An 18,222-nucleotide genomic window follows, 5' to 3' on the forward strand; every position below is an offset into this window, starting at 1 on the left:
TGTTTTTTTTTTTTGAGGTGAGTTTTGCTCTTGTTGCCCAGGCTGCAGTGGCACGATCTCAGCTCACTGCAACCTCCACCTCCCGGGTTCAAGCGATTCTCCTACCTCAGCCTCCCAAGTAGCTGGGATTACTGGTGCCCACCACTGCACCCGGCTAATTTTTGTATTTTTAGTAGAGACAGGGTTTCACCATGTTGGCCAGGCTGGTCTTGAACTCCTGACCTCAGGTGATCCACCTGCTCTGGCCTCCCAAAATGTTGGGATTGCAGGCGTGAGCCACTGCGCCCTGCCAAAATACTGAAACATTTAAACAGGAAATAAAACCAATGGCTTACCCACCAAGGAGTAAGTCAGGGTGACTTCAGCTTTCTCAGCAACAACACTGATTGCAAAGAGAGAGTGGAGCCACAGCCCCAACTATCTGCAGAAGAATCTTTCTCAGCACAGAATCATAAACTCACCCCGATATTATCCAAGTGTTGTCTCCCCCCTCCCCTGCAATCCATGGAGTCAGGGACGTGGCACTCAATAGGCTAATGGGAAATCTAAAAACAAAGATAAGCACCCAAACAAGAACCACCAAGCTTTGGAGGAAACCAATAGCATGAAAAAGCATTCTTAAACTCTGCAAGCAGAAACCTGATAACCAAGGGAAAGACTTGAGAAATTAATATCCTCATTGGGTGGAGGAAGACATCATAGATACAAAAGAACAAGCCCTTATTAAAAAGCTATTTATGGATCTCAGAAAGGAATAATGATTGTCAAAATTAGAACCCAGTAGATGGGATGAATAGCAGAATGCACGTATAAAGCGCGGATTAGTGAGTGGAAATTTTGATGTGAAGAATCCTCCTGGAGTGTAGCACAAAAGGTCAGAGAAATGAAAAGCTTAAAGAAAATAAAAGAATGAGGCATTGATTCAGAAGTTCCAGTCATGGTTGACTGTGTATTCCTGAGAAAGAAATTGCAGAGATGGAGGCAGAAACATTCAAAGCATTGATGAGTTTTCCAGAGCTTAAAGAGACTCACTTGCCCTCAAAAGATGAAGGAAAACAGATGGAGCTTCACACAGGTCACAGCACAATCTCATAACTGATGAAGATAGAATACTTAAATATTTAAAGAGGAAAAGGAATCAACACATCACCTCCTAAAGAACAAGTTTCAGATTCACATCAGCTTTCTCAGCATCAACACTGAGTGCAAGGAGAAAATGGAGCAACACTCCCAATGCTCTGAGAGAAAGCAAATGTGAGCATTGAATGTTATACTACCCCAAATGTCATTCAAGTGTAAGTACAAAGTGAAAGGCATTCTTTTAATTCAAAATTTAGTCTACATCAAAAGTCTCTGACTGTAACTCTGGGAAATTAACTCTATGACAAAGGAAAACAAATCCAGGAGAATGGCACAAGACGTAGTGATGAGTACAGATGCCACTAACATTTATTATTATGACTGAATAAGATTTTCCTGTAAAATATTTATATTTCTTTTTTTCTTTTAGACAAGGTCTCTCTCTGTCACCAGGCTGGAGTGCGGTAGCTGGATCATGGCTCACTGCAGGCTGCACCTCCCAGGCTCAAGTGATCCTTCCACTTCAGCCTCCTGAGTAGCTGGGACTACAGGTGCATGCCACAATGCCCAGCTAATTTTTGTATTTTTTGTAGAGATGGGGTCTCACTATGCTGCCCAGGCTGGTCTCAAATTCCGGGGCTCTAGCAATCTGCCTGCCTCAGCCTCACAAAGTGTTGGAATTACAGGCGTGAACCACTGCGTCTGGCCAAAATATGTATATTTCCATAAAATATGTCTATTTCTCAAACGATGGCAACATGGGAGGTTGCTGGAGACAGTGTATGGAGAAAAGCAACTTGGGCTAAAGTTCTTGCCGGATTTGAGGCCCAGGTGATACTGATTTGCTTCAGATGCTCCATAGGCAAAATAAAAATCTGTGTTAACATGTTGAGTACTAGAAGAAAAGCAATGAGGTATATAACGTCTAGGTAAATTAGAAACTACATTCAGCTAACACAGAAATCTAAAATACAGTGAGTCAAACAAATTAGAGGTTTGGTTTACATCACCTAAAAGAAATCTGAGAGTGGACAGTCCAGGCTCAGTGGACAGCGCCATGATGTCATCACGGAACTAAGCATCTACAGTTTCCGCACCACCTCCCCACCATGTTGGGGAGGTAACCCATGTCCTCATGCTCTCAAAGTGGTTACCAGAGTGCTGGCCATCACGTTCACATTTTAGGGAAGAAGAGGGTTAAGGCGAAATGGGAAAAAGGCCCATTTGAGCCCAGCCTGGCTCCTTAAAGAGGTGTCCCAGAAGGCCCACCCAGTGACTCCTGCTGACATCTCATTGGCCAGCGAATATCACGTGACCACTCCTGTCGCAAGGGCCGAGAAACGCTATTCCTTTAATTGCGCATGTTGCCAACCCCAATAAAATCAGTTCTTTTTAATGATGAAGTGGGACTCAGTATGGGTAAGCAACTCACAATATCTGACACAATTTCTAAAACAGTAGGAAGAAAAAGACCTCACCCATCTCAAAACTCACTGGAAACCTAGTTAATCCAACAAAAGACAGGACAATAAAAATAAATCTTAAGATAAATGATAGATTTAGAGTACAAAATAATATAGCAATAAGCCAGCTATATTAGGAATCAGTAAATGCAAATTAGTAATACCCACCTATTAGAAAATGAGACTTCTGACTAGGCACAGTGGCTCTCACCTGTAATCCCAGTGCTTTGGGAGGCCAAGGTGGGAGGATCACTTGAGCCCAGGAGTTCTAGACCAGCCTGGGCAACATAGCAAGATCCCATCTCTAAAAAAAATACAAAAATTATCTGGGCATGGTGGTATGTGCCTGTGGTCCCAGCTACTGGGGGGCTGAGGTGGGAGGATCACTTGAGCCCAGAAGGTTGAGGCTGCAGTGAGCTGTGATCATGCCACTGCACTCCAGCCTTGGTAACAGAGTGAGACCCTGTCTCTGAGAAAGAGAGAGAGGAAGAAAGAGAGAGAGAGACTCTCAAGCTAGGTTAGACAGATCGTGCTTGTGGTGGACGTGGAGATGCACCATTCAGACTCCCCTTCAACAGAGGACTTGTTGTATCAGCTCCTGGGAGTGCTGACTGCAGCTGTCAGCTCCTTCAGGTACTGCTTCAGCTGCAGAAAGCCTGCTTGCCCAAGGTCAAGCCCTTCCAGATGCCACCCACAATGACTGATCCAGATGAATGGATAACCACCTGACCACTGCATTCAAATTGAGCAACTCTGCCAGGTCATTTCAGCATCAGAGCTTCCTATGGTACTTGATAAAGATAATAAGGGAATACTATGAACAAGTAAGTATACATACATTAAATTAATGAAATGGATCGATTCCTTGAAAACAAAAAACTACTATACCAAAAGTTATCCAAGATGAAATAAATAACTGGAGTCATTCTATAGCTATTTAAAAAACCTTCTAGATAGATTTATTGGCAACTTCTACCAAATATTTTACAAATAATACCCATTCTACATAATATTTTCTGCAAAATAGAAGAGGAGAGACACTTCTCAATTCATTTTATGAGGCCAACATTATCCTGACATTAAGACCAGACAAAGATAGCGTAAGAATAGAAAACTATGGACCAAGGCCGGGCCTGGTGGCTCATGCCTGTAATCCCAGCACTTTGGGAGGCCGAGGCGGGTGGATCACCTGAGGTCAGAAGTTCGAGACCGGCATGGCCAACATGGTGAAACCCCGTCTCTACTAAAAATACAAAAATTAGCCGTACGTGGTGGGTACCTGTAATCCCAGCTGTTCAGGAGGCTGAGGCAGGATAAATGCTTGAACCCAGGAGGCAGAGGTTGCAGTGAGCTGAGATCGTGCCACTGCATTCCAGCCTTGGTGACAAGAGTGAAACTCTGTCTCAGAAAAAAAAAAAAAGAAAGAAAACTGTGGACCAATATACTTCATGAACATAGAAGCAAAAAATTTATTAACAAAATATTAGCAAATCCAATTTAGCAGAAAGTATACAATATTACAGTCACATATTGCTTAATGATGGGGATATGTTCTGAGAAATGCATCATTAGGTGATTTCATCATTGTGGGAACAACATAGAGTGTGCTTACATACATGTAGATGGTGTAGTTTTCTACATAACTAGGCTATAGAGAAGGGATACAGCCTATTGCTCCTAGGCTGCAAACCTGTACAGCATGTTACTCTGCTGGATACTTTAGACAATTATAACACAATGGTAAGTGTCTGTGTATCTAAACATAAAAAAAGTACAGTAAAAATATAGTATTATAGCATTCTGGGACCACTGGTGTATATGTGACTGAAATACTGTTATGTAGCGCATGACTATGTATTACACACACAGCACAACATGACCTAGTGGGCCTCATTTCAGGAATGCACAACTTCAATATTTCAAGAATGCACAGTTTCAATACTTGAAAACCAACCATTGTAACTTACATGATTAATTTAAAGGGGGAAAACCACATGGTTATATCATTTGAAGTACAGAAAACATTTGACAAAATTCAACATTTGTTCATAATAAAAACTCTCAGCAAATTAGGACTAGAAGGGAATTTTCTCAACCTGATAAAGTTTATCTACAAAAATCCTACAGCTAACATCCTACTTAATAGAGAAAGATGAAATGCTTTCCACCAAGGTGGGGAACAAGGCAAGGGTGTTTTCTCTTGCCAGTCCTGTTTACTAGAGGTTCCTGCCAGAAAAAGAAATAAAGATATACAGATTGGAAACAAAAAAATAAAACTACCCCTATTCATAATCAACAGGATTGTCCATGTAGGAAATCCCAAGGAATCTACAAAATGAAAGCCAGAAATCTTCTAGAATAGATAAGATAATTGAGCAACATTGTAGGAAACAAAGTTAACAGAAAATTCAGTCATGTTTCTATACACTAACAATTGGAAACTTAAATATAAAAGGCAGTCCTATTTACAATAGTTCCATAAAATGAAATTCTTAAGTGTAAATCTGATGAAGCATGTAAAAAATCAATATTTGGAAAACTAAAAAACACTGACAAAAGAAACCAAAGAAGGCCTAAATCAATGGAGAAACATATTGTGTTCACAGATTGAAAGACTCAACAAAGTAAAGATGTTAATTATACACAAATTGATCTATAGATTTAATGTAATTCCAATCAAAATGCCAGAAAGATTTTTATAGATATAGACAAGCTGATTTTAAAATTTATGTGGAAAATTCAAAGAATTAGGATAGCCAGAGCACTTCTGAAAAAACCAATAAATTTAGAGTAATCATATTATTTAATTTTAAGACTTATTATAAAGCTGCAGTAACAATTAAGACTGTGGTATTGGTAAAGGGATAGACACATAGATCAATGAAATAGACTAGACAGTCCAGAGATAGATTCACACAAACAAGGCCAATCATTTTTTGAAAAAGATACAAAGGGATTCCAATGGAAAAAGGACAGTCTTTTCAACAAATGGTCAAATAACTGGAAATTCATATGCAAGAAAAAGAACCTCAACCTAATCCTCATATAAAAATTAATTCAAAATGAATCATGGCTATAAATGTAAAACATAACTATAAAACCTTAGCAGATAACATATAAGAAAATCTTTATTATCTAGAGTTAGAAAAGGAGTTCTTAGATATGACAACAAATGTGAAATTCATAAAGGAAAAAAATTTATTAATTGGACTTCATCCGTGAAAGATACTGTTAAGAAAATGAAAATATAAGCCACCTAATGGGAGAAAATATAAATCACATACCTCACAGATAATTTTTACCCATAATATATAGAGAACTCTCAAAATTAATTAGCAATTGTAATGGTTAATGCATGTGTCGACTTGACTGGGCTAAAAGATGCCCAGATAGCTGGTAAAACACAATTTCTTGGTGTGTCTGTGAGGATGTTTCTGGAAGAGATTAGCATTGAAATTGGTAGGCTGGGTCAATGAGGTTGCCCACACCAATGTGGTGGCCAGTATCCAATTTGTTGAGAGCCTAAATAGAACAAAAAGGTGGAAGAAGTGTGAATTCACTCTCTTTTCTTGAGCTGGGACATTCACCTTCTCCTACAGAGCTCCTGGTTCTCTGGCTTTCGACTTTGGGACTTGCACCAGAGGGCAGTCCTCCCTTTCCCACCCTTCCAACTCCAGCCAAATTACATCACCAGCTTTCCTGGTTCTCCAGCTTTCAGAGAGCAGATTGTGAGACTTCTCAGCCTCCATAGTTGCAGTGAGCCAATCCCATGATAAATCTATTTCTATCTCTACCTCCTATTGGTTCTGTTTCTCTGGAGAACCTCAGTGAATACAGTAATAAACAGCCCATTAAAATATGGCCAAAGACTTGAGCGGACGCAGTACTAAAGAAGATATATGGATACCAACTAAGCACATGAAAAGATGCTCATCACCATTAGCCATTAGAGAAACGAGTTAGTAAACTTTTCCAGTAAAGGATTAGATACATAGTAAACATTTCCAGCTTCATGGGCTGAGAGGCAAAATTGATGATATGACGTGTATACATAGTTATATAGCAAGAGAGAAAACAAGTTTCCACAAATTTTTATTGATGAAATTAAAGATATAATAAAAATTGAATAAGTTTTGTAATACAGGTGGACTAATGAAAACAATGCATTTTTTAGGGGGCAGAAGGACAATGTTTAGTTTAATTAGGGCTGAAAGTTAGTGTTTCCTGTCATCAAAATCAGTTGCACATGCTTATATGTGATGAATTTTATATATTTCATCTTTGCAATGTCTTTTTACACGTAGAGGCACTGTGTAAAATATTTGGTACTGCCAAATACTAATATGAATCTGATATGGTTTGGATCTGTATCCCCACCAAATCTCATGTTGAATTGTAATTCTCAATGTTGGAGGTGGGGCCTGGTGGGAAGTGATTGGAGCATGGGGGTGGTCCTTCATGAAGGATTTAGCACCATCCCCTTGGTGCTGTTCTTGTGATAGTGAGTTCCCATGAGATCTGTTTAAAAGTGTAGCACCTCCCCCGCCTCCTCCCTGCGACCCTTCCTCCTGCTCCAGCCATGTGAAGTGCCAGCTTCCCTTTCATCTTCTGCCATGATTGTAAGTTTCCTGAGGTCTCCCCAGAAGCCAAGCAGATGCTGCCATGCTTCCTGTACAGCCTGAAGAATCATGAGCCAATTCGACCTCTTTTCTTTATATGTTACCCAGTCTCAGGTATTTCTCTATAGCAGTGGAAAAATGAACTAATATAGAATCCATGAACATATGACTTTGATTGAGAATATTCTTCACTTGGGAGATATTTATAGAGTTCTATTAGATTCTTCTTTTGACATTTGCCTGTACGCATGTCATTACATTGTTGATTAACTACTTCCAGTTGAAGTTCAGGTGGTCGCTACTCAATTGCTTAAATAAATATATTTAGAAATGTTGAAATTCCCCTTGTACTTGCATAGAAGTCTGAAATGCACGTGCTACTGGAACTACAGTTTGAGTTCAGAAAAGATACTCCCTGCAAATTTGTGTGGGAATGGATATCTCACTTTGTGTTTTAACTTTTGACAGCTCGGGAAGTACTTAGAGCAGCTTAACATTACTTGTGATTCAACATTGTTGCCAACTTGACTTTACCATAGTATAGATATTATGTATAAGTTTTGTTTTGCCCTTTAACTTCAGGTTTAATTCATTAAGGAACATAAAGACTGCAGCAAAAACTTATTTCTAGTGCTATTCAGTGTTTGATAATAGTAGTTAAAGGCATTTTTCTCATTCAGAAAAATTTCAATCTCGACCTTTAAAGTTCTCAGTAAAACCTTACCATTGCTAAGCTATGGAACTGCTTTGTGGTTGGGCAAGTCAGCAAATTCAGCTTCTATTTCTAAAAAAAGTTCATGGAACTGATGATGGTTGAGTCAATGATGCCATGTGAAGTCTACCACTGACACCACTGGTTCAGTAACAGGATTGATTCCAATGTTTTCCACAAAGTACCTAGAGATGAATGATACAATGAATAACCATAGGTTTTAAGCACCTACATTTTCATAAACTTTGTTTTTTCAACTAAGCCTTTGTTGGGCCTCACACATATTTTCACTACTATCAGATTTATCACATCTTGGTAGATTCCATTTCAGGCTGTGTTGAATTAGCATTTTCTCAATTTCTTCAACAAATGTTCTCATCCATGTTTGTTTCATACACATAGAAGTTAATTTCTGTCACTTCAAACTTGGCAGTTACCCTTCAATAAGCAACAGCCAAGCTGTATTGGTACATCTGTCAACTCATTAAGAGCCAAGAAAAACCACTTGAAATCATTTGCCTTGTTGTTTAATTGGCTATTGATATTGTTACTCATGTCTTTGACTTTTTGAGCAGTTATTCTCATTGAAAGGCTAACAATGGGCTGGGCATGGTGGCTCACATCTGTAATCGCAGCATTCAGGAGATTGAGATGGGCAAATCACCTGAGGTCAGGAGTTCAAGACCAGCCTGGCCAACATGGTGAAACCCTGTCTGTACTAAAAATACAAAAATTAGCCGGGTGTGGTGGCACATGCCTGTAATCCCAGCTACTCGGGAGGCTGAGTCAGGAGAATTGCTTGAACTTGGGAGGTGGAGGTTGCACTGAGCTGAGATCACACCACTGCACGCCAGCCTGGGTGACAGAGCTACAGTCTGCCTCAAAAAAAAAAAAGAAAAAGGCTAATAATGTTTATTTTTTCTGGACACATTTCTTCAGCTGTTGCAATCAAATATGATTTAATTAACTCACTACTGGTAATAACCTTTCCCTGCTTGGCTAACAAATGAGCAACTTGGTAACCTATTTTGCTTGCAGTCTCATTTGGATTTTTTAGTTTTTGTAAAGAAATTCCACTGTGAAGAGATATGCCACTTAAAATGTTTAACTTTGATGATTATTAACTTCTTGCAAGTTAAGAATATTGTGGAGTGCTTAGTCTGGTAATGTTGATGTATAACATTGTGTTCTTTTAGCACAGCTATAGTGTCATTGCATAATGGACACAATGCTTTGCCATTGTCTTAAAAGTGCGACATTTAAAGTCTGCTTTTCTCTTTTCTTCTTATTTTGATGTGATGGGCATGCACTGGTAATTAAAAAATAGGTCACAGTACAGCAGTATGTGTGGTGCACAAAACACTGTTTAGCTATAACTGCACCTCTGTGATTTTTGTTGGCTGAGCAGCAGTGGAAGTGAGGAGAGTGCCGTGTATGGTCCCCTTCAACAAATATTTAACTCTGTCATTGTAGTGCAAATGTGGCTATAGACAATATATAAGCAAATAAGCATGGTAGTGTTCCAATAAAACTTTATAGACAAAGAAATTTGAATTTTGTATAATTTTCATGTGTCATGAAATCATATTCTTTGAGTTTTTCCAATCACTGCAAAATGTACAAAGTATTCTTTGCAGGATGTACAAAAACAGGCAGGCAGTGGGCTCTATTGACCTACCAGTTGTAGAATGCCCAACCATGCCCCAAGTCAGTGTCCATTACACAATGCTGAGTCCCTAACAGGAACCAATGTGTGGAATGATAGTGGAACTGTGACTACCCCTCAAGTTATTCACTTGGAAATTTATGCATTCTGTCCCTGTAAGTTCAGGCTCCATCTGACTGGAGGTACTAGATTCTAGGGAGGAAAGACATTTATCAGGGGTCACAGTAAGAGTCTCGCTAAACATAAAGCTATGGCTGTGACCTGGTCACTTTATCCTCCTTATGCCAAGAGACAAGCAGTCACTGTATAATGAAAGGAGTCACTCTGTTGGCAGGAATAATTAACACTGATCATTAGGAGAAGATGCACTGCTGCTACACTAGGTGGGGGTGAGCAGGAAAGACTATGAAAGTGGCTCAGATGATTCACTGGAAAATTTCTTGGTGCTTCACTGCCTAGGTGTAATGGTAGATTAACCCATACAGCAATCATAACCTGAGAATTATAGCCAGAGAATTATAGCCAGGGATAAGAGTCTGGATCACCACTGCACCCACTTCCCTTCCCCTTACTGGCAGCCTGTGTAGACAGCAGAGATGCAAGTCAAACAGGAAAGGAATCTAGAAAGGGTAGTGGATGAAGGGGAAAAGGTGTGTGACTGATGGTCTCAAAGTAAATGATGGGCCTGTAACTTATCCTTTTGACCCTTTTCTTTTTTCTTCAGGAGTACACATGCAGGTTTATTAAACATAAGTAAACTTGTGTTATTGGGGTTTCTTGTACATTTTGTCACCCAGATAATAAGCCTATCACCCATAAGTTATTTTTCTTGATCAGAAGTCTCCCTGCTCCCACCGTCCACCCTCCAATAGGCCCCAGCATCTGTTGTTCCCCTCTACGTGTCCATGTGTTCTCACCATTTAGCTCCCACTTATGAGTGAGAACATATGGTATTTGGTTTTCTGTTCTTGTGTTAGTTTGCTAAGGATAATGGACTCCAGCTCCATCCATGTTCCTGCAAAAGACATGATCTCATTCTTTTTTATGGCTGCATAGTATTCCATGGTGTATATTTATGTACCACATTTTCTCAGTCTACCATTGATGGGCATTTATGTTGTAAGGAATATAAATCATTCTATGATAAAGACACATGCATATGTATGTTTATTGAAGCACTATTCACAATAGCAAAGACATAACCCTTCTCTTTTAAGTTTTCCCAGGAGACAAGACCAACCAGAATCATTATTTTTAAATGGTGAACATTTACTATGGGAAGCAAGTAGATATGAGTGGCATAAAGGGTTGGGCTGCAGTGGATTTGCAGATGTAGTAGATCCTTTCTTCATAGCTGGTGATTCATCCCACATCTCTTGGGAATATTGGCTGCTGCTGGGTCACTGCTGTCATCCATTGGGAATTGTCTTTGGCCACAGGGAAGAGATTTGACCAAGATTATGTCCTCTCCTAAGGGGAATCCTGCAGCCAATCACTGGCTTGTGGTTGGTATTATAGGTTGAAGTGTATCCCTCCTAAAAGATATGTTGAAGTCCTAACCCTCAATACCTCAAAAAGTGACCTTATTTGGAAATAGAGTTTTTGCAGATGTAGTTAATAAGATGAAGTCATTGGGTGGGCCCTAATCCAATATGATTAGTGTCCTTATATTAAGAGGAAAGTTGGACACAGGCACAGATGTGCACAGGGGGAAGAATATGTGAAGACACAGGGAGAATGCCATGTGAAGACAGGATTGGAGCGATGTGTCTACATGCCATGGAACACCATGGGGGATGCCAGCACATCCCCCAAAGCTAGGAAGAGGAAAGGAAAAGTCCTTTTCCTACAGGTTTCAGGAGCATGGCCTTGCTGACACGTTGATTTTGGATTTCTAACCTCCAGAACTGTGAGCCAATGAAACTTCTGTTGTTCTAATCCCCTGTCTTAGTTTGTCCAGGCTGCTATGAGAAAATACTATAAGGCTGGGTACGGTGGCTCACGCCTCTAATCCCAGCACTTTGGGAGGCCAAGGTGGTTGGATCACTTGAGGTCAGGAGTTCAAGACCAGCCTGGCCAACATGGTGAAACCCCGTCTCTACTAAACATACAAAAATTAGCTGGGCGTAGTGGTGGACACCTTTAATCCCAGCTACTTGAGAGGCTGAGGCATGAGAATCACTTGAACCCAGGAAGCGGAAATTGCAGTGAGCTGAGATCACGTTACTGTAGTCTACCCTGTGTGACAGAGCGAGACCCTGTCACAAAATAAAAATAAAAAAAGAAGAAAGAAAGAAAGAAAGAAAAAGAAAAAGAAAAATAAATCACATTCTGTTTCACCTTCTTCCTCCCTGCTCCCCCTTTCTCTCTCAGACTCCAAGTCCCCATGCTTCCCCTCTCTCTTCCCCCTTCAGGTTTCTTCCTCCCTCCCTTCTTTTCTTTCCTTCCTCCCTTCCTTCCACAGGGTCTTACTGTGTTGCCCAGGCTGGAGTGCAGTGGCACGATCTGCAGCCTTGATCTCCTGGCCTCAAGTGATCCTCCCTCTTCTGCCACCCAAAGTGGTGGGATTACAGGGAGCACCACTGTGCCCGACCCCTCCAGGTTTCTTTATTTCTCCTTCCCCTGACTTCCCCGTGTCATCCTTCTCCTCCAGTCCCAAAGTGCCCAGCCTCCTCACCTCAGATCTGGGACTTTCAGCACCAGCCCATGTCCATTCCACGCCCATGCCCACCCTTACCAGGGTAGAGGGGACAGAGGAGGGAATGACAGAATTTGTCTCCAGGAATGCAGACCCTGGGGGCTCCAGGTCACCTCAGAGAGGTGAGCTATGAGTAGATAGTCCATTCATTCATCCACTCATTATACATTCAGTGAACAATTATTTTTCACCTACTATGTCCTGGTATTGTGCAGCCTCTGGGGTCACAAACATGAGGAATGCTCAGCCTCTGCCCTCTAGGAACCAGTGAGAAAAGGGGCCAGTCAGCAAACAGGTGACTGCATAAGATCAGGTGAGGACCACAGGTGGATACAGATCAGGTGGAGACCTTTAAAGGAGGCCGCGGGGATTCCCAAGGTGCAGGATCCACCAAGTAAACTCCTGGGTCCTCCTGGGAGGCTGCTGTGCCAGGGGCTGCATGTGAGGGTCACTTATCTGGGGATGGGGCTGGGGCTGCTGCAGAAGAAATGCCGGAGGCAGGGGCTGAGGGTTGCCTTAAAACAGCCCATTCCCAGGAGACCTGCGTTTCCTCCTCTGCAGGCCGTGGGGCTGGGAGCACATGCAGAGGGCTGGTCCCACTGGGACCCTCACTGAGTCCTGCTTTCTTCTCCCTTTTCCAGCCCTCCTTCAAAGGGCCTACTGAGAACCTCTGGATGAAACTCTGGTAGAGGAGGTGGAGAATGGTGGGGGTGGGATGGGAGAATGGTACCCCAGGATGCTGGTACTTCTGTGCTCAGCGCTCACCCACAGTGGCCCTGAGGGGCCTGTGTCTTGCTCCCTGTGCTGCATCCCTTGCCCCAGCTCCAGGAAGCTCACTCCACCATGCTCGCCCCAGCCCCCTCACCCAGTGCACTTTCCAACTTCCCCTTGGAAGGCATCTCCCTCTGCTCCTCAGCCCCTGGGGTGCCTCCTCGCTGCCCGCTAGCTAAAGGCTGAGCTGGTTCTAGTAGCACTCAAGGCCCAGCACCCACCCTGCTTCTAGGGTCACCTCATCCACCAATGCCCCAGCCCCTGAGCCTCTTTCCTGTCTGGATCTCCCTCCTTTCTGGACTCCAGCCCCCTTGTTCCACTGGGCTCTAGTAATGGGATCTTTCCTGTGCCCTTGGAGTACAGGGACCTTTATCCTTCTAACACCCAAACACACTTGGATCCTAGTATGATGATCTCTGTGTTATAACTGAGATGGGTAGAGGTATTTAAATCAGCTTTTAATGAGGCATAATTTACATACATATAACATATATCCATCTTAGATGTACATTTCATTGATTTTTTGGGGACAAGTTTATACACCTGCGCGACCATCTTGGCGACCAAAATACAGAACATTCTAGGCTGGGTGTGGTGGCTCATGTCTGTAATCCCAGCACTTTGGAAGGCCGAGACAGATTGCTTGAACTTAGGAGTTCGAGACCAGCCTGGGCAACACGGTGAAACCTTGTCTTTACAAAAAATACAAAAATTAGCTGGGTGTGGTGGCTATTCTGGAGGTTGAGGTTGGAGGATTGCTTGAGCCCAGGAGGTTGCGGCTACAGTGAGCCATGATCATGCTACTGCACTCCAGCCTAGGTGACACAGCTAGACCCTGCCTCACGAAAAAAAGAAAAAAAAAAAGAAAAAGAAAGAAAGAAAAAAACTAGAACATTCCATTACCCACATAGTTCCCATTCAGTCTCCATCTCAAAGTCTGGGCAACCACTGTTGTGTCCCCATTGACGACAGCTGTCCCCACTGCAGTGCACACACATGGATTCACAGTGTGCTCTCTTCAGAGTCTGGCTTCTTTTGCTTGGCTAATTTTTTAAGATTCAGGATGGAGGTTTTTTAGCGGGATTTTTCTAGAAACAATAACCAGAAGCTTTGGGAAAACATGGAGATGCTGGGGTCTGCATGATGTGGTGGTTTAGAGCCAAGTCTCAGGGTGGAGCAGAGCTGGGACCAAATGCTAGCTCCACAGCTGACCAGCTATGAAACAGGGTGACATGAGCCAGGCATGATCTCTGCACCTCCATTGCGAAGTGGGGCTAATATCACTGCATTGCTATTACCATGGACAGGAATGTGGTGACTAGTGGCTTGATTCAGGAGCCAGACTGATGGAGGCACTAAATTGACAGAGGTCTCCCAGGGTCCTGGCCAAGATCTTTATCTTCAAATAGGTGCTTCCTGCTCCTTCCCTGTCCTACACATTGTACCCCACTATTTCCCCATCTCCCACCTCATTGCTGTCTTCCCCACTCCCTCATTCCATTAACTTCAAACCGACACCCCCGCCATCCTCAAAGCACCTCCTCCTTTTCCCTACATTCCCCCTACAGATCCACATCGGCCTGTCCTATACTCACCCTACACATTCCCAGTGCACTCCTCAGTGACCCTGGAGGCTGTGCTTCACCATGTCCTGCTGGGTCTTCAGAGGCTGCAATCAGGCAGAAAGGGGCCCTGCTTCTGCAGTGGCCACCCTCATCTATCTGATCGTGGCCTTGAGGTGCTCAGGGACAGAGGAAGACAGGAGAGCACTTGAACCCATTTGAGCTTTGGATGGAGCCCAGGCTAGTCCTGGGGGCCTCATGGAGTTTTCTGGCCTGTGTGTCCTGTCCTCTCAGGTGCCTAAAAACAGACTGACCTGCAGATAGGTCAGACATAGGGGGCTTAGCGACAGTGAAGGAGTTTTTCGTGTCCCTCCAATTCCACCGTCCTCATCAGAGATATTGTTAGTTTTTGTGTACATCCTCCTATTCCCCCTCTTTAAGATAATGCCTTTACAGCACATGTGTATAAATGTGTGTTTATATTGGGATCAGCTTGCCTTTCATCTTGATTTGATTCACTTACAAAATCTTGTACTTTTCTATATCTGTACATAGAGAGCAAACCCATTCTAATAATTATTAGGAATACCAGTGTTTAAAGGAACTGAAAGGCATTTAATGAATACCAGCCAGATTTTAATGAGCAGCATTATATACCTTTGTGTCAATGGGTCAGTACTTGGGGTCTTCTAGGTTTTCCTTAGAAGAGGCTCATATGCTGGAAGCTGTCCTGGTGCCTGCATCACAGGTGCCCTTGTGACATCACAGGTCCCGCCCTTCCTCCACTCTTCCTATTGGAGTCCTGATCGGAGGAGTGCGGGCCGGAGGGTGATGGAACCATCTAGCCCCTAATCATGGGTAATTTAGTAAAGTCCAGACCTGTGGAGATTTTATGACCTGTCCCCAGTCAGATGTTTTGTAAGAGGTAGTCAGAAGCACACTAGCTTTCTGAGAGGGGAGAGTAAGTTCCCCACAGTTACTCATGACAGGACCCCCGCCTCCATGTTTGAAGTCCTAGAGAAAGCCAGGAAGCTGTCTAGAAACAGTGAGAATGGTGTTTGACTTGGCACCTAGCAGTGGGAGAGCACCTTTCACTTTCTTCCCTATTTTCCCCCAAACACTCTGATTCCAGAAGGATGGCAAGCTGTTTTAAATGATCATCAAAGATAATGATGAAATCACATCGATAGAACAGAGCTGGAAGGAACAAATGGGAGAAGAGGGAAGCGACTCCACCTCCAACACCCTCACCCCTACCAGGCCACACCCTTACCCATAACTCCATGAGTGGCTGGGTCCAGAGAGCCTTAACTAGTGACATCTCTGACCCCTGTGGTCCAGCAGAGTGACTCAAAGATCTATGATGCTGTAATTTATTGTACAAAGAGTGGCTTCAGTGAGGGAAACAGGCACCTGTCCTCATTACCTGACATCAATCAGGGTGTCCCAGAAAAACTGGGGTGAAATGTCAGGGTATGCAGAGCTGGAATGAATGGGGATTGGCTGTCTCTTGCCCCCATTTTCTTGTCAGGCAGAGAGATGTGAGTCTGGCTGAGATACAGAGTGGAGATTGTGGCCAGGAGTGGGGCAGAGGAGTGTGATCCCAGACCACATAGGGCTGGGGGCTGCAAGTGGGGACTGTGGGGAATGCAGGGACCAAGGGGCAAAATGTGTGTTAGTGTGTGGAGTGTGCATGTTTGTACAGATGCATGCATAGCTGAAGTTCAAGCTGTTCACAATGTGTGTGAGGTGGAGGAATCTGTTACCACTTTGGTGAAGAGGAGGGAACACAGCAGCTTGTGGGTTTGACTTGAAGTCAGAGTAAAGAGAGCAGGAGGAGCAAAGGACACCACTTCTCCAGCAGGTGGGAGGGCTCTGAAGGGAAGAGTCATGAATCCCAGGTAGATGGCAGCTCTTTTACCTCTAAGTCACAGTGTTCTTGCTCTAGACTGGCCAGCAAGGTCCATGGAAAATGGGGTGAGGTAGCTAGGGCAGATGTACACCTATTTTGCAGATGGGGACATTGAAACTCAGAGGTCAAGTGAGGTGAGCACGTCCACTAACCTGTGGGTGGCAGAGGGGGGACACCTACCTGGTCTCCTGGGTTCAGCTGTTGCCCTGCCCAGTGCTGAACTTTAGAGGAAGGAGCCATCATTGATAGAGGATCAGGGCCCCTTCCTGGCATACCCTGAGTGTGTCTGTTTTCTCTTGTAAGGCCCAGAAGAGAAGACCATCATGACAGAAAGGTCTGCAGCTGTTTTCATCCAGGCCTGGTGGCGGGGCATGCTGGTGCGACGCACACTGCTGCATGCAGCCCTCAGGGCTTGGATCATTCAGTGCTGGTGGAGGCAGATGCTGGAGAAGCTGCTGGCAAAGAGGCGGAGGATGGTGTTGGAGTTCTATGTGCAGCAGGAATGGGCAGCAGTCAGGCTGCAGTCCTGGGTCCGCATGTGGCGTGTCCGCCAGCGTTACTGTCGTTTGCTCAACGCTGTCCGCATCATCCAGGTCTACTGGCGCTGGCACAGCTGCCATTCCCGTGTCTTTATTGAGGGTCACTACGAACTCAAAGAAAACCAACTTAATATTCAACTTGAAGTCTCTTTGGGCTCACAGGCTTGTAAGGTGCAACAATGCATACCCCTTCCATTAAAAGAATGACCAGGTCTGCTGTATCTGTGTCCCCAGCTCTCTTCGTCAGATGTATTTTCAGGAGGTCATTGTTTAAGATAATGATGGGAAATACTAGGCATGTCACAAGTCAGCTGTGAGGAATCAGCAGGGGTTGTCTTGGGTTCCATGTGGGGAAGGATTCTGAGAGCTGTCTGAGATGAGTAGGATCTGTGATTGATTAGCAATGTCTGCCATAGGTAGAAGAGTTGGGGTTTCAGGGTCACCAAGTTAACCAACTCTAGGGAGACTATGTAAATGGAACCCCCTGTGGTTGTGCAGCATGGAAGACTGTGTCATCCTTTGCTATTCATTCATTCATTCATTCATTCATTTATAGAGACTGGGTCTTGCTCTGTTGCTCAGGCTGGAGTATGGTGGTTCAATCACAGTTTCCTGCAGCTTCCAACTCTTTCCTGCTCCCTTAGTCTCCTGAGTAGCTGGGACCACAGATGCCCACCACCACACCTGGTTAATTTTTAAAAAAATTCTTGTAGAGATGGGGGTCTAACTATGTTGCCCAGGCTGGTCTCAAACTCCTGGCTTCAAGCAGTCCTCCTGTCGTGGCCTTTGAAGTTGCTGGGATTACAGGTGTGAGCCACTGTGCCCAGCCTTTTAAAATAAATTTTAAAGATTTATTTTAAACATGGTGTTAAAATATACATAACATAAAATTTACTATTTTAACCATTTTAGGTGTATAGTTCAGTGGCATTAAGTGCATTTACATTGTTGTGCAACCATCACCACCATCCATCTCCAGAACTTCTTTCATCTTGCAAAACTGAAACATTGCACCCATTAAACAATTACTCCCTAGTCCTCCCTCCCCTAGCCCCTGACAACCACCATTCTACTTTCTGTCTCTATGAATTTGACTACTCGAAGTACCTCCTATGAGTGAAATCATACAGTACTTCTCATTTTGTGACTGGCTTATTCCACTTAGCATAATGTCTTCAAGAGTCGTCCATATTGTAGCAT

The 18,222-nt window shown here is 43.3% G+C and overlaps 1 protein-coding gene and 1 long non-coding RNA gene across 3 annotated transcripts; one reads left to right on the forward strand and one right to left on the reverse strand.

The window, feature by feature from the left end:
* Positions 1 to 10,796: 10,796 nt before the first annotated feature.
* LOC129058244 (uncharacterized) lies at positions 10,797 to 15,874 on the reverse strand. Its single transcript, XR_008523275.2, has 3 exons — positions 15,229 to 15,874; positions 11,681 to 11,798; positions 10,797 to 10,967 (listed from the first exon to the last, which is right to left on the reverse strand). It is a non-coding gene; the product is annotated as an uncharacterized LOC129058244 (long non-coding RNA).
* Positions 15,194 to 17,243, forward strand: IQCF5 (IQ motif containing F5). 2 transcript variants are annotated; one of them, XM_054550653.2, is made up of 3 exons: positions 15,401 to 15,429; positions 16,520 to 16,617; positions 16,787 to 17,243. In XM_054550653.2, exon 3 carries the CDS (start codon positions 16,807 to 16,809, stop codon positions 17,227 to 17,229), a length of 423 nt encoding a protein of 140 aa, XP_054406628.2. In that variant the 5' UTR covers positions 15,401 to 15,429; positions 16,520 to 16,617; positions 16,787 to 16,806; the 3' UTR covers positions 17,230 to 17,243. The 2 variants fall into 2 exon arrangements, with proteins under 2 accessions (XP_054406627.2, XP_054406628.2); XM_054550652.2 differs by lacking the exon at positions 16,520 to 16,617 and having other exon boundaries at positions 15,194 to 15,429.
* Positions 17,244 to 18,222: the final 979 nt, after the last annotated feature.

The sequence above is a fragment of the Pongo abelii genome, chromosome 2, assembly GCF_028885655.2.
Source record: "Pongo abelii isolate AG06213 chromosome 2, NHGRI_mPonAbe1-v2.0_pri, whole genome shotgun sequence".
NCBI lineage: Eukaryota > Metazoa > Chordata > Mammalia > Primates > Hominidae > Pongo > Pongo abelii.